The sequence below is a fragment of the Labrus mixtus genome, chromosome 3, assembly GCF_963584025.1.
Source record: "Labrus mixtus chromosome 3, fLabMix1.1, whole genome shotgun sequence".
In the NCBI taxonomy this organism is placed as follows: Eukaryota; Metazoa; Chordata; class Actinopteri; order Labriformes; family Labridae; genus Labrus; species Labrus mixtus.
Window position 1 is genome coordinate 15731621 of NC_083614.1, and position 23093 is coordinate 15754713.

General features: G+C 40.2%; 1 protein-coding gene across 2 annotated transcripts in view; it reads left to right on the forward strand.

Annotated features, from left to right (window-relative positions):
- Nucleotides 1-23093, forward strand: part of LOC132960900 (zinc finger protein GLIS1) — a 75146-nt gene that overhangs the window by 47393 nt on the left and 4660 nt on the right. The window contains exons 5-8 of one of the 2 annotated variants that reach the window (XM_061033270.1): nt 4264-4425; nt 6969-7079; nt 9844-9985; nt 14691-14871. In XM_061033270.1, the coding sequence (XP_060889253.1) occupies nt 4264-4425; nt 6969-7079; nt 9844-9985; nt 14691-14871 (596 nt within the window). The remainder of the gene's footprint in view (nt 1-4263; nt 4426-6968; nt 7080-9843; nt 9986-14690; nt 14872-23093) is intronic. The other variant, XM_061033271.1, reaches the window with a different exon arrangement.

The following is a 23093-nucleotide window of genomic DNA, read 5'->3' on the forward strand; positions in this document are numbered from 1 at the left end:
GCCTGCATGCTGGGCCCATAATCTGTCTGTTGTGATCAGCTGCCCCCTCCAGCCTCTCAAGCCGCTCTAGCCCTGTTCAGCCATATCCAAACCCGGCTGTCATCTAATATGTTTACTGAGCTACTGAAGCCCCCCCACTCCAACTCCAAGAGTGAGACGGTGTCAAAAGGAACTCAAATCCACTCCACATTGCAAGTGTCACTCCACCTCTTGTGGTGATCTGCTGGTTTACCTTAGACGAAGGAAAACTAAACATGTTTAAAGCAATTAATGTGATTAGCGCTGTCTAAACTGTTTTCATAGATATATCAAAGGTAAATCAATCCTGTGTCACCAACCTCAGCCACCTCAACTCTGTTTACACCGCTTCAATGTAGCATGCATGTGCATTACTTTGTAAACTGTTAATATTTAAGGCAGCTTCTCATGGAGCACACAGGAAACCTACTCACATTGCTTTTTTGAGTTATTTTTGTTTTTTTTCCGTTATCCTTTTTCCACTTATTTTCGGGAATCTAGTTGGATCACCAACAACTTCATATGTGTCTGCGCCGTCACCCCTTTTTCCTTTTTACCAAAAAAAGACCACAGAGCTAGAATTTAACCGCACAACAATGCATCTCCTCAACATCCTATCAATAGAAGGCTTTTGACAGCCCATAAAATCACACAAAAAAGTCATTTTAACCCATTTTTCCATTATTGGCGATGTTTAAACATCTCACTGTGGCATGAAATTTTTCATACAAGGTTCTGGGTAATGTCCATGCCTTGAGGTAGCAGTGCCTATTGGTTTTCCAGCAGGCAGGAAAGCCTCCCTCTCAGCCGTCAGAGTAATAATATGCTCTACACGATTAACACGGTTTCCTCCACGGACCCGTAACTATAATTTAGCTTCAAATTTGTATAGCAGAAAAGAAAGCAATGAAAGAGTGATTATTCTCCAATACATAAATACACACATTTGGCACATCAATAATAGCCATGTTTGTTTTCCAAACTCAAAACGCCTGGCGCCGTATTTCAGCAGCCAGCATGGGCCGTGTCTGTCATGGCTGGTACGACAGTGTGGATGTTTCCTCTGCACTGAGATTTTTATTAAACTTTCCCACCCTCGCTGTGGCTCTCCTTTCCATCCGTAACATTTGATTGGCATCACTTTAGAATAATATGTTTCCGCTGTACAACACTGTAAAATGCAAACTCTCTGAGACGTTTTCCATGGTTGAATGCTGAAGTCTAGACAGATTATGTGTGTGTGTTGAGGAATCAAATTCATATTCCTTTTCATGTCTAGTCAAAAAGTCAGTGTTGATGACATGCCCTTCTCCTGATTACATCTCAGTTTCACTTACACTACGCTATACAATAGTCCAGAGATATCTTAGTATTACCTCTGTTTAATTGATTACACATTCAAAATGTCTTTGTACCACTGAGTGTAAAAAACTGCCAAACCTAAAGAGTAGAAGTAGAAATGTTCTTGGTCTTGTTCAGTTTTATTTAATCTTACATCTTATGATGAAACCCAATAGTTCTGGATTTAAACAGTATTCATTTAGTTCATTGTCCTTGTGAGCATCTCTGTCTTATTGACTCAGGAAATATGGATTGATGATACCATGACCTATTCTGTTTGAAGGGTAACATTTTAAGCTATCTTATCTCTTTGAGGTATTGTTGAACCATCATTATAAGTCTAAGTACTCATATGTCCATCCAGTTCTATATTTAGCAAAAATCAACTTCACCAACTCATTGAAATTGTTAGTTTCCTCCTGATTTTGTTTTACCTACATTGGAGCTGAGGGATGTGAATCTATATTTGGGCAGATCAAGACTCATACTGAACCAAACAGACACAAACACCCACCCACAGATCACCCTGGTCACCCAACACGGCTCTACCATGGCTGGCTTAGGTTTCGTCTATATTAAATGGAACCTCAGTGAATAGAAGAGACTGTGGCTGTTTGAGTGAATGAAGGAGAGGAGGAGGATGAGTAGTGAGCCTCAATGAAGCTGAAGGCCCATTAGAAGAATGATGTCCCTCTCTTCTTAGCCGTAATCCGACCTGTTGTCAGCAGGCTTCACTAAAGGTCAGCATACAATGGACAGTAGAGACTGCTGCAACAGTTTGTCCATGAGGTCAGCTTGGGCCTTTGCAAGAAATTAGTCGTAGGTAAGATCAAGGCTGGATAAGCCAGTATTTCAAAATACCTTTTGTGATATTTTAAGTGATCACTTCAGGGTCTAAACTCAGATGTGTTGCATAATGTTGTTTTTGTTGTTGTTGTTTCCAGAATGAGGGCCTCCCTAAACCTCATTTTTAAGGCTTGTGACATCAAATAAATACACCTCTTTGTCTAGAGTTCATTAAATACTGTTCTAATCTCAGTTACATGTCTTGAATCCTGCGGTTGTCGTCCTATGCATATCTTTAAGAAAATTGTACATATACACATTAAAAAACATGAACTGATCTATGCAATCATTACACTTTTTCCAATTCTGCATTACTGTCTCGCGTCTTTTTTAATGTTGTAACTCAGGCCGCTAAATGTCTACAGGAGTTTCTTGTTTCACACTATCGGAAAATCAGGAGAAATATCTGACTTCTCTTTATCCCAATCTTTATCCTGAGGAATGGCTCACAAACTAAAAGTAGCAGTCCCCTTAATATCAAATGTTCCTCGTGTAAAATGATCACATAAGATCATACAAATTCAGATGAGGTGAGAAAAGTTAACGAGGCACACATGATACTCTTATTTCCCCTGTAGTGAGTGATGCACCATTATTATGAATTTATTTGTTTGTTCATGTTTGAGATAAGAGAAGAATATATTTATGAGGTTTCTTCTAAAATGAATGATGCAACCCAATATTGAATGGAAAACTCTTGTAGTCTGAGCCCTGCCATAGGGACACCAAAGATACGTTCAAAACGTATCATTAATGGTGTTTTCCATGTAAGAACCTCTCCAGAGAATGGAGAACCTCTGAGGGACACGGTACCTAGACTCTAAAGCCTTTACCAGAAGATCCAGTTAATGATTTAACTTCTCTACAATTGTTAAGGTAATAAAAGAAAAGAATATTAGACAATTCTTAACTTTACATTTATTTAAAACAAGCGTGGACTTTGTCAGAAATGGAAATGTTGAAAGTACAAAGCAAAATAGAAATAATCTGTATCTGCATTTCGTGCATTTGAAGTCTTTGTGTGTTGCCATATAAAAGGGCTGCAGAGAGGAAGGTTGCTAACATGAGCTCCTCAGCTGCTCCTATTGTAATCCTTGACAGTTAAGTCTCAACATATTGAGCTAGATTAACCTCAGGTAGGTGTAAGTGGCATTTAGCTATGCTTGCCATACCACTATACACCCATATACTTTGTAACTCTTTACACAGCAGCTCTTGCTGGGGGTCTTGACATGCACCGCCTCATCAACCAATCAGCTGTATATTCTGCTCCAGAGCAGGAGTGGATACTTGAGAGGCCTCATGAATCATTCACTTGTTAACAAATCTGTGGTGTTCATTGGCTGAGTGCTTTGGATCAAATGGGCCGAGCTGGATCGGATACGAGCTTGTTTACAGTCACTGTCACTTGTCAGTCTAATGCACTATACAGTACGCAGCAGAGCACTTATCTCATGCTATGCATTACAGCCCATTACCTGTACGGTGACACTTTCCCCTGCAATTTAGATGCAGCCGCAGCAGCCTTGAGATAGATGTACTGTCAGCTAACCACTGTCTTTCAAGTAGACGTGCTTTTTCAACAAAGGTCCTTCAATTGGCCACGTAATTCAAGAGCCATGGAAAAAAAAAAAGCTCACGATTAGAACAACCATGTTTGAAGCGTCTCTCACTTTTCCATAGCTGGTGAATATGTGGTGTAGAATGAACTCCTCCAGCTCTCCCAGTGATCAAGGGACTGAGGGATGAGTGGGACAGCTTCTTTCTGAGTCACAGACATACACGTATACAGACCCCACTTTGTAGAAAAAATGTACCAGATTTATACTGATTGATATCTTTTTTGCTATGTGTGTTTGTGTTAGCGGCTGTACTTCTCCATGTGCACACATGCATGCATGTGGGTGTTTGTTTATTTTCTTGTGTGGTCCGGTGCATACCTGTCTAACTATGGTTGTCCTTGTGTGTGTGTGTGTGTGTGTGTGTGTGTGTGTGTGTGCGCGCGTGCATTCCTGTGTCCTCCGTCCCCCGTGTGTGTCTTTCTTTCCTCCCCCATAGTTCGAGGGCTGTAACAAAGCGTTTTCACGTCTGGAGAACCTGAAGATCCACCTGAGGAGCCACACAGGAGAGAAGCCGTACCTTTGCCAGCACCCCGGCTGCCAGAAAGCTTTCAGCAACTCCAGCGACCGCGCCAAGCATCAGCGCACTCACCTGGACACGGTCAGAAACGAAGTCGCTGCTCTGAATGACATCCTAATGTCTCTCCTGGGTGGATTAATGTTTAACTCATCTCAGGCCAAACGTTAAAACAGTCTGGGTGGTCACTGTGTTGCACGAACGATACCGGCATGATATTATGGGTTATAAATGATTGTAGGTTTCTAGTAAACTCATTCAAATTAAATAAAATGCAAAATGTAACAATTCCATGCAACTAAATAACAATGGTCATACTGTGGCCTTCCTCTAGTTTTATACCAACATTTTAAAAAAACTGCACTGCTGTCCAAGTCTCAATGCCTGTTTCCACATCTTGACAGTGTCAGACTTTAACATGCTGTCAGTCACTGAGCAGAGTGGCACTCTCACTCGCTGTACACTGGCAGTCACACGCCACAGATCATTAAATGATCACTTCCTTTAGGTCGAGTCTAAGCTTTGCACAGTTACAGACTTGGATTGGAGCTGCTAGCTCACACAGGGCTTCGCCTGTTTCTCTGGCTGTGGAGAAGGAAAGGTTGAGTCAGCCATCGCTGCCTCTCGTCATGTCTCAGTAACCCCACCAATACCTCACTTTATCACCATCCACACGCCAACACAGCCAGCAAGTAAACAAGATGCTTTGCTTAAATGTTGTATTTTACAACAGTTGAGGTACTTTCCTTTTTTTCTCACGCTTAAGATTTCGCTTTTATTTTTAAAAGATCGTCTCGTATGTAAATCCAAAAACCTTTTTTAACACCTACCTCTGAAATGATAACTATGTATATTCAATTATTTGTAACAACTCTATTTAAATTATGTTAAAGGACCTGCTTCTAGCCAACCAACTGAAAAATAAACTATAGAAGTCAATCTTTCACCAAAGCTTGAATAAATATACAGCATGTAATCAGTTAATGAAGCTTGTTTTCATACATATCCATGATTAAGTTATTGTAAGTCTTGATTTAGAGACATATTCAGTTTGAGTCTGATTATTTAATTTCATTTATTAAAAATAAATCACAAACGATCTCTGAAGTCTTTGGATGCTTTCAACATACAACACCTACCCTCCTCATGGCCTCAGTTAGGTCCCGTCTAACAATCCTGTGACAGAAAAAAGAATGAAGCAACTCTTTAACTCACTATTTTCAGAAGATGATTGGACAATTAACTTTAGAAAAAAAAAAAAAGCTCGACTCTCCAGAGCAGATTCAGGCTATATGGGAAAGTAATGAAAAAGCCACCAAATTAACACATTAAATTAAAAAAACTTTCTGGCTGATAGTAATATGAATCATTAAAGGCTCAAATTCAACATTATTGCAAAACTTTAATTGAGATATATATTTCTTTAACCAGTATTTTTATAATATTTGTATTTCCAGGATATTTTCCCCCTGTGTTTCTGTATTGGCCCGCCACCGCTGCTTTTTGTGCACGTAATAGTAAATCATTCAGAACTTTCACATAAGTAGAGTTCTGAATGCAGATGTGTTTTTGCATCGTTTAAGGATTTTCTTCCACCACGCGCTCTTTCCACAGAAGGACAAACGATACAGCTAATCTGGGACCTCAATGCTTACGGCTTCACATTAACACCCTGTGAATGCAGTCACCGTAGCTGCCCAGTCTCCTGCCTTGCCAAAAACACTTTAGGGGGGGAAATCATTTTCAAGCTTTAATGATATTTATTCTTCACAGAAGTTGTGCTTGATTTCTTTACTCAAGGTTGTATTGGGGGCATTGCTTGGCAAAACAAACACAGCAGGGATGAGTGGCACCGTAAGCGCCTTGCAATAACAATGGCTTATTGACAGAGAAGGTCGAGGTATGGAGACAGAGCTAATAAAGATGTGGATCCACTTACACTTTAATGGCCATTCTATATTCCTGAGGATGAAAGAAAAATTTGCCGTGAGGGGGAAAAAAATCCCTCTATCAGCTAGCTGCATGCTATATTTGTTTGGTGCAAGAGAAGAATGTGAAGTGAGGAAACTTCATGAGAGAGCCGTCATTTTATAGATGTCATGTTTGTTACTCCGATCTGCCTACATCTCTCTCTTTACAACAAGAGTCTTTATCACATTACATATTAACATTCTGTAAAAAGTTACAATATACAACATTAATTAAACATACAAATTTGTTAGTCCAAAAAATTCCCTATGGCAGTCCTATATCACTTTAACATCAGCTTTATTTCAAAAGGTCAGCAGAGCAAACAAAATAAAACCTAGAGCAGTTTTAGAGTCCCGAATCAATAAATGAATATTACAGGAGGGCAATTTGTGTTTGAATATTTATAATTAATCTTTTCTTTTTTTCTTTTTCATGCTTTTTTCCTTCCTCTTCTGCTTACTTCAAACTCTGTCATTGTCAGCTGAAAGGTATGACTTTACCTTTGCCTTCACTTTGACTGATTTCAAACTTAACTGTGTATTCACTTTGCTTACTCACACCCAGAATACTTGTATCTCTGTCCTTACAATAAAGTGACGTTAAATGTATTTCACACTTTTAAATCTTAAATGAAATATTTTTCTATCTTTCTGTAGAAACCGTACGCATGTCAGATCCCCGGCTGCACTAAGCGCTACACAGATCCCAGCTCCCTACGCAAACATGTCAAGATCCACTCGGCCAAAGAGCAACAGGTGCGTAGAAAGGTAAGACAGCACGCGGACTCAACGCGACACAAAGCTTAAAGGTGTAACGCTGTGCTCTTCACAATTGTAGTTTATAAGTACTGTTGGTGTCAAATTATGAAGAACTGAAAGATAGATGTTAAGTCTCTAATTTGGAGTTACCACACAATGCATTAATTTAATTAATTGAATAAAGAATATTATCTGGCCTGTTTTACATTATCTGGCATACAACCCTGTTTTAGGTTTTTTCAGGTGTATTATGTAAAGTGCACTACTGCTCTCCCTCCTCAAGAGCTCCTGTGCACCTTCTTCTTTCAGAAGACCTCCAGCATGACTTTAATACAGTTAATACACATGGGCTAAAGGTTTCCCAAACACACAGCTTCATGTAATCTCTCTTGTTCTGATGTGCATTATCCACACATTCAACTGGTTGACTTCACTGAGGGGTTTGGAGGTTGGGGGGTTGGGGACAGGGATGTCGTTTCCAAACAATAGATCAGGTTTGACCACATTTCATCATGTTCATGGTCAGAACGCTGGTTCTTTCCCTGACTGGAAGTGGGTAAATAACAGAGAAAGGGCTCATTGTTGTGGAAGGAGCTGGATAGTGGCAGGCTGGATGATGTGTTCCTTTGCTTAGCGTTGTAAAGGGAAACACATGTGAGCTTGTAGCATTGTTAATAAGCTGTACTGCAGAATCCTCCAGTGGCCAGATGTTATGGACAAATGTCAAACAAGCGCTCTGACTCCACTCTTGGAGCGGACCTGGAGAGAAACTGTTAGGAGTGTCGCTGTGGGGAAAACAGAGCCCCAATTACATGTGATGAATGTTTTGCAGGGCACTCATAAGGATCCCCAGGAGGACATGCCTATACACATTTACTGACATACAATATCTCAGAGTGAAATCATTATGTACGTGATGCCAGCTGTAAAACTTTGGAATATGGCACCCTGAGTTGTTCAGTCCTGTGGGATTTTCGCTGGCAGGATGGCAGAAGTTCTGAAAGGGTTGTAGTCACGCACGCACAGATAAAGTGGATTTCTGCACACCAGCTCACTGAGGTGAATAGACTCTGTTGCAATAATGTGATGGTAGAGTAGTTTTAGTGATAATGTTGAAGATAGTTCCCATCTGCAGTCCAACCAGAAAATCTAAATGTGGAACATTTCATTCAGTGACAAAGGGTTGCATTTGTTGATGGACAGTCAGATTCAGGGAGACCGATGGTTACACTAATAAGTCTGAGTGAACAACATCAACTGTCTCCTCTGTAACTCGAGCAATATATACTTTGGGTTGTACTGATCTTAATGACTCTCAGCTACATTGCCAGGTCGGCATCATAAAGTAAAGAAAAGAAAATCATAAAGTTATCAGAATCAACTTTATGTGTGAAACAACAAGGACTTAAACCCTGGTTTTCAAGGCTCTATACTGTATGTACAGACAGAATATACAATGAGGCAACAGGGCAAATATCTATGTAGCTGTATTGGTATACATGTTATATGTTCTGGAACAATTTACATGTTTATTATCTGATGAAATGAACCCACATTCATGAATTCAAATGATTGGCAGTCATATACCAGCTGTTCTTTTGTTGAAACTTAGCCTCGCATCATGTTTGTTTATGAAGTGCAGATTATTGCATCGGTGTATCAAAAACATAATACCAGTACTAACAAGCATTCCTCTAATAAGTTTCAGAAAATGTACACCTAGTTACTGCCAGGTTTACCGGCTTCACAAAGCTAAGTGTTACAAGTGAATATCTGATCTAACGCTAATGATCTAAATGATGCAAATTTAAAATGACAAAATTGGTAAGAGCTACTATGAGGAATTCTCATTTTAGCAGTACCTCTTTTCTCTTGTCCCGTAAATGTATAAGTAGTGTTTTCTGATGTAAAACTCATTGAGGTCTCTGTATTAATTCCAGTTTGTTCATAACTCCCCACAGTAGCCTTAAGCAAGGTGATTAGATATTTATTATCCTATTTCATGTGGAAAAATAATGAAGTTCAGTGGCTCAAAACAATGAACTATCTCAGGTCTTTCTGAATAAATAGTAAATACAAAACAAGTCCTTGTTTGTCCTTAAATATCTTAAATGATAATTGAGTCAAATCTCAAGCCATAATCAAGTGTTCTGTCCCTGCCCCTGTTTTGAATTTACAGCCTAAAGGTACATCTCCTGAATAAAGGAAGTAAAGAAATATTAGTGCAGTGCTTGTGTGTTCATCAACAACGTGGTGTTTTAACAAACCCACTAATGTACACAACAGATCCATAAAGCTGATGTCCAGTTTCTCCAAGTAGAACAGGTTTCCTAAGCTTAGGTTCTACTCTGCCTGTCGTGTGACAGACTCTCCAGCTGAAATGTGTCTTCAATTGCCCCCTTTACTGTTGGCAGAGAGAGAAACAGAAGCAATCTTGAGTTGGCTCTGAGTTGGTACAGTGATCCCTTACCCACAAGGTCCGAGGCCAACACATGACTCAAAAAGGAGCGTATGATCTTCCCTTTGGTTCCCCCTGACTGAGAGTATATTCTTGTCCTCCGAGTTACTGCTTCAAATTAACATTACAATCACATGATTGCAAAAGAGAAAACACACCCCACATTGGGTCGGACATACAAATAGACAAAACTGAAGCCGTGCTGTGTTCTTAGGATTGAGTAATCAAACCAGATGTATTTCTCTTAAAATGACTCAACATGGTTCCTTGTAATCATTTTCTGTTGTTTTTTTTGTCTCCCCTTGTGATCGACAGCTTCGACCCTGTCCTCACCTGGAGCAGGATGTTCTGAGTGAATGTCTGTCCATGCAGCACCTCCAGAGCTCTAACTCCTCTCAGCACCTCTACAACGGCAAAGATGGTCGTTCTCCTGGACTCGGCCAGGACATCTTCACAGGTACACATGGGATGCTGCTCTGTCATCCAACACCTTGATAATGTTAACCTCTCCTCCTTACAAAGGATGAAATAGCAGATAACTCAGAGGGACACTATATGCTAGTATACTCTGTAGCTCTTTACATTCCATTACACAACACACTGATATTTCCTTACATTTCTAAAAAAAGATGTTGGCTCTTCTTACACTCTTTCAACATCTGTAAAGTACATTAATTGTACTCATAGAGACATTTTCTGACCACTCAAAGTGCTTTTACACTAGGCAGGGGCGGAGCTAAGGGATGGGCAGGGGGATCCAGGGCCACCCTAGACATCTGATTAGCCACCCCAGTTGTCACCTCAAAATTCTGAACAATGATTGGTTATTTGTATCGTCAGAGGCGGGACTAGTTTTTAAATCAACTTTTTAAACTGTGTTACAACCATTGTTACAACAGAATGCTCAAAGTCTTTTCATTTCAATGCAGCCTGTTGCATTTTGGGAGTACTTTAAATTGTGACTTTGAACATACATCTTCTTATTCAGTACTTAAAGATTTAGACGCTGGTCACTCTTTAAGTTTAATATGGGACTCTTTCAATCAAAAGAGCACTCTACAAGGTTTATCTATGGAACAATATACCACTGTTTTCTGTAAATGCATGATTATGACCTCGTGAGGGAGAAAAGATGTGGAAAGAGTCGCACAGCCAGACTGGTCTGTGTCGCCGTCTTTCCCAGCACAGCGTGCACTCAGCTTTCAATACACTGGGAACGGGGATGGTTTTTAATCGCATCAGGTCGCAGTTAGTGGCTACTGCTCCCACGGTAATGACGGCACGTGTTTCAGTATTTCATACTGGTATATTGGTCGCACCGGTGTATAAGACGCAGCCAACTTTTAAGACGAAAAAATAGGTATTAAAAGTGCGTCTTATACACCGGATTTTACGGTATTTAATACTCAAATGTAATGAAGTATTGAAAGTATATATGAATAGCATATTTTTACCATTTCAATCTCCAATTATCATTTGACAGTGCACACAGTCTTTAACACTTCCAGCCACCCCTGCAGAGGTCAGTGGCCTAGTTCGGTCACCCCAGTCTAAAAAGTCTTGCTCTGCCACTGGGGGCAAAGGCTGCTACGAAAGGTGCCTATAAGTATTTCGTACAAATCTCAATACGCATCTACATTTGGCCATTTGGGAGGAATTAGAAATACTGTACGGACTACAGCAGCGGGGATCGAACCGCTAAGCTTCAGCTTGAAAGACAGCTGCCCATGTCTTAAATCATTATTGCATCTTTCAGTTCATGTGAGGTACATTCAGTTTGAGTTGATTTAGGTGCCCCCTTCTGGACAATTTGGTGGCTCTCATCCCTTGTGACTTGTACATATGTAGGTATGTAAGATGTTTTTTAACGAACATCTTGTCCTGCTGTCTAAACTTGACCATCTTTAAAAAGGAAAATCTGAAAGAAAGGCTTTTTTGCAGCATGCAAAAACACTTAATCTGCCAACTACCTCATGGCAGTGGTTTCAGGCATTAAAAAAACTATTTAGAAAGCATCAATCTGTTAATAGTCACATTTGCTTTTGTAGCCAATCAGTATGAATTTCAGTCTGTTTCATAACCATCTAAAAATCACACGTAGGAGCTTTAAATTCAACACACTATCTTTAAATATAATTGAATTAAAATCTTAAAATTAACATAAAAGGAATATAGAATATATAAATAGTAAAACCCCTTTATTGTTTGATTTTTACTTGAATTACGACATGGGTAGGACCTTCTCTGTGGTTTAGCAATTGCAAAGTCTGTGATACTGGCCATGTCTCAAAATATGGATGACCAGGGAGTATTTATTCCAAAACCTACGATCAGGCCAACAAGTGAGGTCTGACCACCAGAAATCCCAACACCTGGCAAAGCAATAACAGAGTCAGAGGTGGTAATCAACAGTAATGTCAACATTCCTGTAGATGTATTGTGGTAAGTTTGTGCTTCCAGGCAGTAAAAGTCATACTTACAGTATGGTGCCTTTGGTCAAACATAAACAAACTACACAGCTATAATTTCTCTGTAAATGCTTCTACACATTTTAAATCAACACTTTAGCTGCTGGACCTAATGATTTAAATTCCAAAGTTTGTTTAAGTAGTTGGCATTTCATGTTAACCCGTCATCTTGTCATGCAGAAACTGCAAAAGCCATTACCATGACAAACAGCTCCAAACTTTTCATTCATCACATATGGCCTTGAAAACATCTAATTGATGAATTTGACCATAACCAAATGTCAACAGTACTTTGGATTGGTAGCAAGAGAGAGATAAATGGATTCTAACAATCTTAAAGACAAAAGAGAGGCCCCGCAGCGCCCTCCGTTTATGAACACATCTGTCCCTGTTTTCTGCATCTACCCCGTCCAGGCGCCCCGTTGCTCTCTGTTATTGTTGCTGGAACTCCAGCACACATTTGACGACTGTAAATGCTCAACTTGTGTTTGAATGTCAAAGCCGGCCTCTGAGTTTTGGCTTTTTTCTCCTCAGCCTCCCTTTGTTTGTGAGAGGAAGTTGCTTGCTCTCTTGTTTGAAATGTTTCAAAGCCCAAAGGAGCTTGCTCTTGAATCAGTGCCAAAGCTTTTGGGATACAGAGTTATTCGAGGCCAGCAAAGATGTTGCAGGTTGGCGCTGAGGATCCCAATTTACATAAGCTTCACTTTGTTCCAGTGCCAATAGGATGCATGGAAGAGGTGGGGCAAAGTGTGCAGCCATCCCATCATTAACACTTGTGGAGCAGAAAATGAGTCATGCTTCCAGTTAGAGCCTGACTTTTCCTGTTCGTCAGTTATAAGTCTGCTCTTATTCACAAGACTGAAGGGTGACTTACGAGAAGCCCCTCTCTGTTTTATAGAGCATAATTACACTGTTCTCTGATTAACCAGAGGAAGGTCTCATCATAACTTTAGTGCAGAGGTTTACATGCTGCTGAGAGGCTGATCTACTTCTCGATCTGACTGTAACACAGCTAATTACCTTAACCCAAGTAGAAGCCTTTAAAAGACCATTCTCAACTCTTTCAGAACCAAACCCTCCATCAGATCCCCTCTCTCTCCCTCCACAAGGGGAACCAGAGATAAAATTGAGGCAATCAAAGCCATTATTTGTCGACTGTTTTTGCCGGTCTGGTAGCAGATGTTGGGGCTAAAGGGGAAAACATTTAAGGTCTGTGACTGATGATTTGGGGGTAATGAATCAGGCTTGTAGCCATTTCAGAGTGCTGTCAGATCAGACCTTGGCATGCTTCCACTTGAGAACAGCTGGGCTGGGAAAACTGCAAAACCAGGAGCGCTGATCTTTTTCTCCTCCTTTCAGCTCGTCCTGTTCTCTCCTCTCGTTGCTTGATAACTGCCCCAGACAGTGAGCGCGACTCTTTCCTCGCAGATGCTGGAAAAGTAATCAAAGGGTAAAAGGGAGGAAGAGATGGGGAGAGCAGATGTTATTGTGTTGGGAGAACAAGTGGATATCAAGGTTAACCTCTGTTATCAACACTTGGATGTACTTTGTGTGTAGTTCTTAAGTGCACATTTAGATCTCAGCTCGATTTGTCTCAAGTCGCACTTTAGGGAGAAACATTTTTAGATCTAACTAATGGAAACCTGTCAAAATGTCAAGTAATCCGATGGAAAGGTCAGATTACTGCAGACTGGAAATATATTTTGGCAAATTAATGCAGATTTGAAGGAAAATTCACTCAAGCAAATATTGATGAAACCATAGCAGGTCCAAGCTTTCTAAAATAACTCTAGTTTTGTAACATTTATTTGACTTAGAAGAAATACCTTTGAATTATCCAGATGATTTTGGGCTATCTGTTAGATGTAAGAAGAAATTTTAAGACTTTAAAAATTCAATTGGGCCTTGGGTCTGGGAGTTTATGGGTACTTTCACTTTAAAAACAACATAAAAACATTCTGTATCTTGGCTGATATAGTTAGACAGTGGTAGAGACCCTTGTTAGCTGCTTTCTGAATAAGAACAATGGATCAGTGTGTAAATGCAGCTTATAACAGCAGAAAGAAGTTGGCCACTGTGTCAACAAAATGTTAATCAATATGATTTATAAGTACTTAATGACTGAACAGAAAAAGACGTATTGGACCTTTTAAAACAGAGTCAGGCAATCCTTCATAATGTTTTTTATATATCTCCAGCCGTGCACATAAAGTTTATTGCAGCAACACAAACATGCATGCATACATGCACATGCAAGAAAAATCAAATATATGCCAGAATGTACTCACATAACCATATCATGAGTGTCAGAATACACAGATCCACACACAAATACACATACACACATTCACATATACATCAGAGGACATCCCACCACTGTATTCTCCATTTGAATAGCCTACTGTCACTGTATAAACACATGAAACATTTTGGTTTATTGTTGCGTAATAAGAACAAACAGCCGAAAGGACAAGCAAGGCCAATCCCCATGGCAGCTAAAACAATGTACCCTAAATTACAAACAGAACAAACACAGAACATTTTATTTCACAAAGCGATCTGATTGGATGAAGGTTGTCAAAACAAAACTCTGTAACCATGAAATAGCTTTTAATTTGCTTAAAGGAAACTCGGAGTGCATGGCTCTCGGGTTTGTTTGGCACCTTTACTGAATTAGCTTTGTTTGTCTTTCAGGCCTGTACACTGGCTCCGGCACCCCCCATCACAGTGCTTCAGTGGACCTCCTCACCCCCACCACTAACCCCACCTCTGCCTCCGTCACTGAACTGCCCTCCCGACAACACAGACTGGACCGCGACCTTAACAGCCCTCATCACCTCTCCCCACTGGCTGCCATGGACGGCACGAGAGACGGGTGAGTCCTCCATGGATCTGTAACATGGATATAATATGCTGGGGAGATTTGTCTTACTCAGACAAATCTTACTGGTTGGATGAAGCAACTACAGCCATTTTTTTTTAAAGGTTTTATATTTGGGAATTTTGTGCCTTTATTTGGGAGATGGGACAGTGGATAGAGTTGGAAATCAGGGAGAGAGAGAGAGTGAGGAATTAAATGCAGGAAAGGAGCCACAGGTCAGACTCGAACCCGGGCCGCCCGCTTGTAGGACTTGATCCTCCACTGCACCACCAGCGCCCCCAGCCATTTTTAAGTAAGAAGAATATGAAAATTGAAGGTCAGCTATTCTAATATTACTTTTCTGAAAGTTTTTAGTTATTTGATATTTGTTGTTCTTAAGTATCAAGAAACAATCTTATACTAGTTGTCCTTAATTATTGAAAGTAAACGAACAAGCATATGATGTTCATGAAAGTGGTCGGAATTTTGAGAATGTTTTACATTTCACACAAGACCATATTACTGTCTCTGAATCCATCAGGCATTCAGTATCACTGTAAAGTCTACTCACTGTAGTCACTCTTTTGTGGGCTTAAGAGGGAAAACCAGAACTTTGAAATCTCTTTTGGCAGATTTGGTTTACCTCGCTTTTCAAGGTTTTTTTTTTTTTCAGTTGGAATCCACTATGTTGCATTTCTGCCAGCCTCAGTTTTTAACCTCTCAGGTTCCATTCATTTAAAATAGAAGTGGACAGAAATGTAAAACCTCAAGTAAAGGTATAGACACTCCCAGAAGAAGTAATCTTAACAAAGTACTATTGCTTTGTTACATTACATCCCTGGTCTTACTTACTCTGACATGAAAGATCTGTGTTTTGGGAGGTAAATGTATACATTTGTCTGAAGGTTGGGAAATATAAATGTTAAATCTAGTAGGTGTGCTTTTCCTGATTAACCCTGTAAGGTTTGGTATCAGTCCTGTCACATGGCCAACACTTTCTCTGGCTGGCCTCTGCAGTACTCTAAAAGATGTAAGGTGAAATCAAGTAAGAAGGCGAGTTAAAAACTTAGTTACCAAAAGGCTAAACTAATGAGCAACATCTTCAATAAGTGAAGGCCCTCATGTCACAATCATTCCCCTTCACTTAATATATGTGTATGTTCACAGTAGCATGAATGTATGGACTTAAATATGCAAACACAGAAAGGTCACTTCAACTTTGATCTTCTTTTATAACGCTTACAGTATTTTATCCTCACAAATTTGGACCTTCTGGATCTCCATTGTTTCCCTCCTTTGAATCATCCTGAATCACAGCAGGGCAAACCCTCTTAGATCATGTTAGGTTAAGCCTCTCCGTCCTGCTGACAATCCCATTTGGCCGTGACACTGGAAACAAACTCAACTCTACAACCCCTGAAGCATCCCTCATGAGGAGAGGGGCTGTGCTGCTCACCACGGGGTCAACATGACACATCACCAGCTCTACTTCTGGCACCACACTGAGTGTGCATAAGGTCCCCTCTCTCCACTGGAGACAGCGGCATCAGCATGATGACCAAACTCTTTGGCTGGACATGATTCATACTCTAATGAGAGCAGTGTGATAATAGTATCATTGTTGGTGTTTATATTGTGAGCTGTTTCAACCTTGGATGACAAGAATCAACAGATTCTCCCAGAATCTTACACTTCAGTTTGTACAAATCCCCTTATATTTATGATTTAGGGGCTAATATGCTGAGGTATCAGACAAAAAACATGAAATAAAGTGCTTTAGAATAAAAACTCTAAAAGCTGATGCTTGTTAAATTAAGTACAACTGACCATACTTTTAAAGAACGAGCAGCAAAGTATGACACTTAAGTCTATTAAGTCTTGTTTTAAACCTCATTTCATGAAGAATTAAACTGAAATCTGAAAATAATCCTTTTTATAAAGCTGCCTCTTACATTGAATACCTCAGACCTTCCAAGAATGCTTGGAAAACGCTGTCTCAAAAGTACGCTGTCCCCAGCAGAAATGAACAACTCATTTTTATGAAACTGTGTTGTTCCTCATGTGTGTGTGCAAGGCTCAGCATGTTTCCTATTAGTACAGAATATTTCCCCAGAGAGCCAGTTCAACAGGAACACGCATCCCAAGTGTCGTCGGAGGCACAGTGTGTACCGTACTAATCACTGTGCCGAAAAACCAGGGAGGTAGAAAGGGAAAACAGTCTTTTACAGTTGAATAACATTGAGAAAGAGTGGATGGAATCAAGCATGATAAACCCTGTGTTAGCAAAGTGATCATGTTAAGAAAACATGCTTCATTTGAACCCTGTGGTCTGCTCTTTGGGTGTCTCCGTGTGTATATGCACTTTAACTGGAGTATATACAGAATGGACTTATGACTAAATGAAGTTTGAAGGCTTTCTTACTCTAAGAGCCATGCATGCGTTTGTGTATCATGTGTGTCTCAGTGTGTGGGAGTGTGTGTGAGTGAGAGGAGTTTACATATTGTAATGCAGGAAACACACATGATTGCGAATGATTGGGGTGTGAGGCACAGCAGACTTCCAGCACAAACAGAGCATCAGGCCGAGGCGGAGAAACCGGCTGGATGTTAATGTCCGAGCGCCACTCTAAGACTTTTGGTTGGCTTGGAAGCATCTAGGAGGTGATGTGTTGTTTCCCTGAGAGCAGAAGAGAGAGAGAGAGAGCGAGAGAGAGAGAGAGAGAGAGAGAGAGAGAGAGAGAGAATTATCCATCATATAATATCATTATCATATTTTTCCTAACATATATAACTTAAGTACCTGTGTTCATGCTTTCCCTCTACACCTTCACGCTGGTGACGTGACATCAATGTCGCATTAAAACTGCAGCCATTTCCAAATTTGCAGATTTCATCAAATCAAGATGTTTGACCTTAAAGGCTTACACATATACTGACACACTCGGGTGCCCTATCTGTTCATCGTAGAGTATGCACTGAGGGTGGGGGGAGGAATCAAAAAGCGGGTTGTGGCAGGGACCTACAGAGCAACAAGTCGGGCATGAAACGTCTACTCACATTAACCCTGAAGATGGAGCATTTGATTTACATGTTTAAAGCCTTGAGTATACAGGCTGCTGCCAAAGTCAATATCAGCGCCGCACTTGTTTTTCCCAAACGGTTTAGCAGGACATTAAACATTTTGACAAAATTATCAAACTAACCTGCCTCTAGTGTGGCAGCCTCTGACCTCATAGCTAAATGTGTTTACTCTGGCTCAAATGGGCCATTTAGACTCCTTTTACTCTCTAAATACCAGTGTCATTTTGCTGAAGCTAATATTAAAATATGCCAGTTAAAATACATTCAGCAATCCGCATGGAACCAGTGCACGAGTGTGTGAGTGTTCGTACATGTGTGTGTGTGTGTGTGTGTGTGTGTGTGTGTGTAGGAACTATCATGGAATTGGCTGTTCCACCACGGCGGCCTGCGCTCACTGTGGGATGGGTGGTAAATGTTGTCATTCAGTGCTTCAGCCATATGTGGTTATATAATTGCAGAGGGGAGGGTATACAGCCTTTACCTGCATATTGATATTAGAGCCCCTCTGCAAATATTAGTCTGAGGTGGTTTGATACCTCAGCAGTGATTGACGCAGGCTAATTGAATTAGAGTGGCAGCAGGGACGGCACAGAGCTGCATTAAGAGTTTGGGCTCTAAAGGGGACGTTCACCGCTCGTAACTCTACTCCGTCTGTCTCCCAGCCATTATCATTCGACAGTGAACCCGAAAATGAATGTCAATCTCGCAGCCCAAACAAAAACATTTTTGAGGAGGTAGCTCATGTTAGAATGTAGTCGGTCACACTTTCTGTGGTGTTCTGTTTTTAATGTCTTCATTTAACACGTCTGCACAAATAGTTAACACACGCAAAAGATTCAGATGATATGATATTTTGCACAAAGGATGGTGATTACGGACAGATCCTTTGTGTTTAGTGCGGTTTATTTTCTGGGACTAACAAAAAGCTCTCAGGGCCCCCAAAACATCCAAAGCTCTTCACACTGGGGCCTCCGGGGCTGGCTTAGCTTTAGCTTAGCTTTAGCCAGGATGCTGTAGTCTGTCTCTCAAGCACAGCTTTAGCTTGCTAACCAGAACCAGAAGAGTTCCCACCGGTCTGCGCCAAAGAAGCCCCCGTCATTCATCAGAGGGGCTTAATGGTCGGCTGCGATGGGAGCAGATGAGAGGGGAGGCAGTTGGTGTTTGTGGAGAACGTAGTGTCTGTGGTAGGACGGAGTCTGATCCCCCTGTTCCCTGTTGGGACAGAGAGCTGCAGGTGGAGGAAGATGAATGAGCAGCAGAGCAGGACTACTCATGAATCTTCAGGTTTCTTTCCATCCAATCACACCTCAGTAGACAGAGCCAAGACTCCAAGAGCCCCTTCTCTTGCACACAACAGGAGTTCATCACCTTGTAATGTTTTTTGGACAATAGTCTGTGAGGACAAACCTGAATACAAGTCGTTTTGGCTGGACTTCATGCACACAGTTAGGTCATGAACTTCACCATGTCTCATTCCCAAATTGACATCAGCTTTCCCATGTTACTCACAGGAAAATTCACTGTTCAACTTAGGTATTAGTCATTGAGCTGGATTTTCAGTAAGAAAGAGTGAGGTCCTATAAACTACAAGCTCATCACTTGATAAATGTTTATGCTAGCATGTCCTTCCAACATTGTCTTCATGCAACAGAGGTCTGTTAGAGACAGCACAAAAGGTATTTTATATGTCTGTCCACGCTCACGCTAACCTCTCAACCTTCCTCACATTTATTATAATTAGGTCCATCAATCTCATAGCCTCACCCTAAAATTCCCTCAAACTCAGCCTTAAGGAATCAACAGGTCAAAGGTCAAATCACTCTCTCACAGCAGTAGGACGGGGGTGGGTGGGCTGGCTGGAAAAAAACAGAGTAGTACAGGATGGTCAGTGAAGATAAATATCAGGTTAAAGATTAATGTGGATTATGAAAGATTCCCCTCATACCTTGAGCCTGAGAAGCTATCGAGCTAGAGAGCAGCAAGAGAAGGAGGGGGGGTCGGTGGCAGCTGGCAGTGATTAGCTTATGATTCACTTTAGCTGCACATAGAGGCAGCTTGTAAAAATATGAACAGTATAACTGTTTCCTGACTTTGTGCTGACAGCAGCTCCTGGGGGAATGCTGCTCTCTGCAGGACCACATGGCCACGCACTGGTCCTGTGCCAGCCCGTGGATTAGCCTCGCTCACTAACAGCTAGCTTCTTCAGAGCTGGACTGACACAGGGTGCCACACAAGCTTCCTCAAATTTGAAGAGGTGGACATTGAGGTCAAGTGCAGTACATTTTCAGCTAAGTACTTAAACTTGACATTGAGATGAACATTTTGATAGGTAGAAGGTACTCAGAGAGAAAACCCTAAATGCAGAAGAATTTTCCAACAAGCTTTTTTCCCAAAGCTCTCAATCTTATCACCTACATTTTAAAGATGTATTACTTTATACTGCTAAAATGTTCCCTATTTCTGCTTGTTTCAATGTCATACACATTGAAGTTGTGAGTATTTAGATCTTGAACATGCAGACGATACCAAACTTTCACATTTCCATATCTCCATATGTCATTGTTTTTAGTGTGTTAGTGTTAGTAAAATACTTTAAAAAGCAGCAGTAAAAGTCTTTATACGCTGGCATAGTGTCTTCCTCTGTTATTATCAGAATCAGAATCGGCTCTATTGGCCAGGTAGGCTTACACACACAAGGAATTTTACTACTTATGAACTACTTATTACAGTTCTGGATTATTTTACTGAACTTTCTTGCTGAGGTGAAACTAATCTAACCATTTCATATGAACTTGGTCAGTATAATCTTTGAGGATACATCATATGCTCCATGCTGTCTTTTAACTCAATAAAGTTAGTAATATAAACCCATTTTGATCTTGTCAGTCATATTATTATGTAACTGACAATATTTTCTCAATATATAAATTTGCCAAACACTGGCAAATCAGAAACAGTCTGATGCTTCACTTTGACTGTCCATTGGTTAAACTGCATGGTCACAGGCCAACCAGTCAGTATTCAAATCTGTAGAGGGCCTTTACAACCAAATAAGACATCATCACTGCAGCATTCTATGTAAATAGAAGATTTCACGATTTAAAAATGTTATTGACTTCTGTGTTTAAAAGTTTGAACAGACTTGCTCCTCAGCCTTTCTGCAAACACACACAGAGACTACAGAGCAGCAACAGATTCACCAGAGCAGCTTCAAGTGGAAACTGTAAAGTTTCCTTTTTCAAAACATCTTTTGCTCAAACCTATTTTTTCTGTGAAAGGAGTAAAATCTTGAAAGTTTCTACCTGATCACTTGAAACTTACTGCAAACTTCACAACTTTTATGAGAGCCACCAAATCCTGGTTAGTTCAGCAACAGACTTGTTCTCATGTTTGATTTTTTTGTAGCTTTGTCACAGCTAAATGTGTGTCTTGTTGGTTCCTGCTGTAACCTTTCCTTTTTCCTTTTTAAATGTTTTTAATCTTTTATTTACACCTTCTAAGGACGGGTTTTGCAAATTAGCACCTGCTAGAAAAACACTGATACATTGAACGGCTGGTTTCAGTTTATTTATGTATATTGAATCCCATAAAAAAAGTGAATAAATAAATAAATATTTGTGCCAATATAGCATATTGTTATTTCTTTCCACATAAATGTAGTGGAAAGGAGAAACGTGAAGTTACAATGAAGTACCAGTATTAAATAGAATTGCCTTCCTCTCCTCCAAACTGTATGGGACACATTCATACCTTTATGCTCCAGGCAGGCAAGGACACATACAGGAAAATAAAGTATGCTAAAATGTATTTTTTAAACAGTTTTACGAACTGAATTGATGATAGCAGAAGCACCAAGAGTTTAAAGCTACTGAAGGTTCTTGAGCTAAGTCCAAGGTTTAGTAAATGTAGCTTCAGAGAATGCACTGAGCGTCTTGTACCTTTGTTTGACATCATCAACCCTCCCCAGCCACACTCTTTCTGCCACATGTCATATACTGAGAAAGATACTGAGTGGGACGTCCCCCATGCATGAAGCAGTAGGTCATGTTGGAGACTCCAGCCAGGCCAGCAGCGAGCAGTCATGTGAGGGCTCGCCTGCCTCCAGCAACACTCTGTCATCACATTCATATACCGCTTACTGCAGACCATATGCTGGTGCAAAGCAGCACATAGTAATACAGCAGCAGTTTATGTGTTGGCATTCCTGATATGCACTCATGAGAGGACACTAAGTAGCTGTTGAATATTTTTGGGAGTGATTAGCCAGTTCTGTTTTTAAAGGCAGGATTTGAAGCACATTTCTGTTCTATTAACTTCATGTCAAGAGTACATTTCTTTTGACATTTCTTGTTCATTTTCATTTTTAACATTTAAGTGAACAGAAACCAGACATGGTTTACTGCTTAGTGTTTCCAGGAAGATAGATCTGATGAAGGCAATAAATTAAGATCTCTGTAACTTCTAAAAGAGTGAGACACAGTTAGTATAGCTTTAACAAAATTCATCTTACAGGAACTTTACATTTAACATGTCACATTTGACCAAGGGCGGATCCAGGATTTGGCCTCCCCATTGACCACCCTGAAATCCTAAACAGTGATTGGCTATTTTCCCTCTCAGATGCAGGACTTAATGTTTAGATAAACTATTTGGGTTGTTTTGCAACGGACTGCTTTTCATTGTATTTCAACAAAGCACATTTCCTTTCTGTTAGTAGTTTTTATTGTTCAAACAAACATCCTTATTTTTGAGTCCTTAAAGATTTAAGAATAGAGTGTTACTTCTTAAAGTTACAAATATATACACATGAATATAAATCCTGTATGAAACTTTAACAGGTGTAGTAAAAGTCTCCATTTAAACGGGATAGAACCAATCAGAAGGTAGAAGGCGGCACATTACGTTGTGATGAATTTGATTGGTTCTTTAGCTTTGACAAAACTGTTTAATTGGTCAAAGAATGTGTTAACACCCCTTAGTGCAGGATGAGTCATCAGACATTTGATGAGAAAATATGAATATTTTGAAGTAAAAATACTCAGATAACGCTTTATTGAAACATATCTGGCAGAAAAAATGAACGTTTAAGATAACACAGGAGTTCATGAGGACTTTAAAGTAGATATGATTAGTGGAGATAGAGGGCGTTATTAATG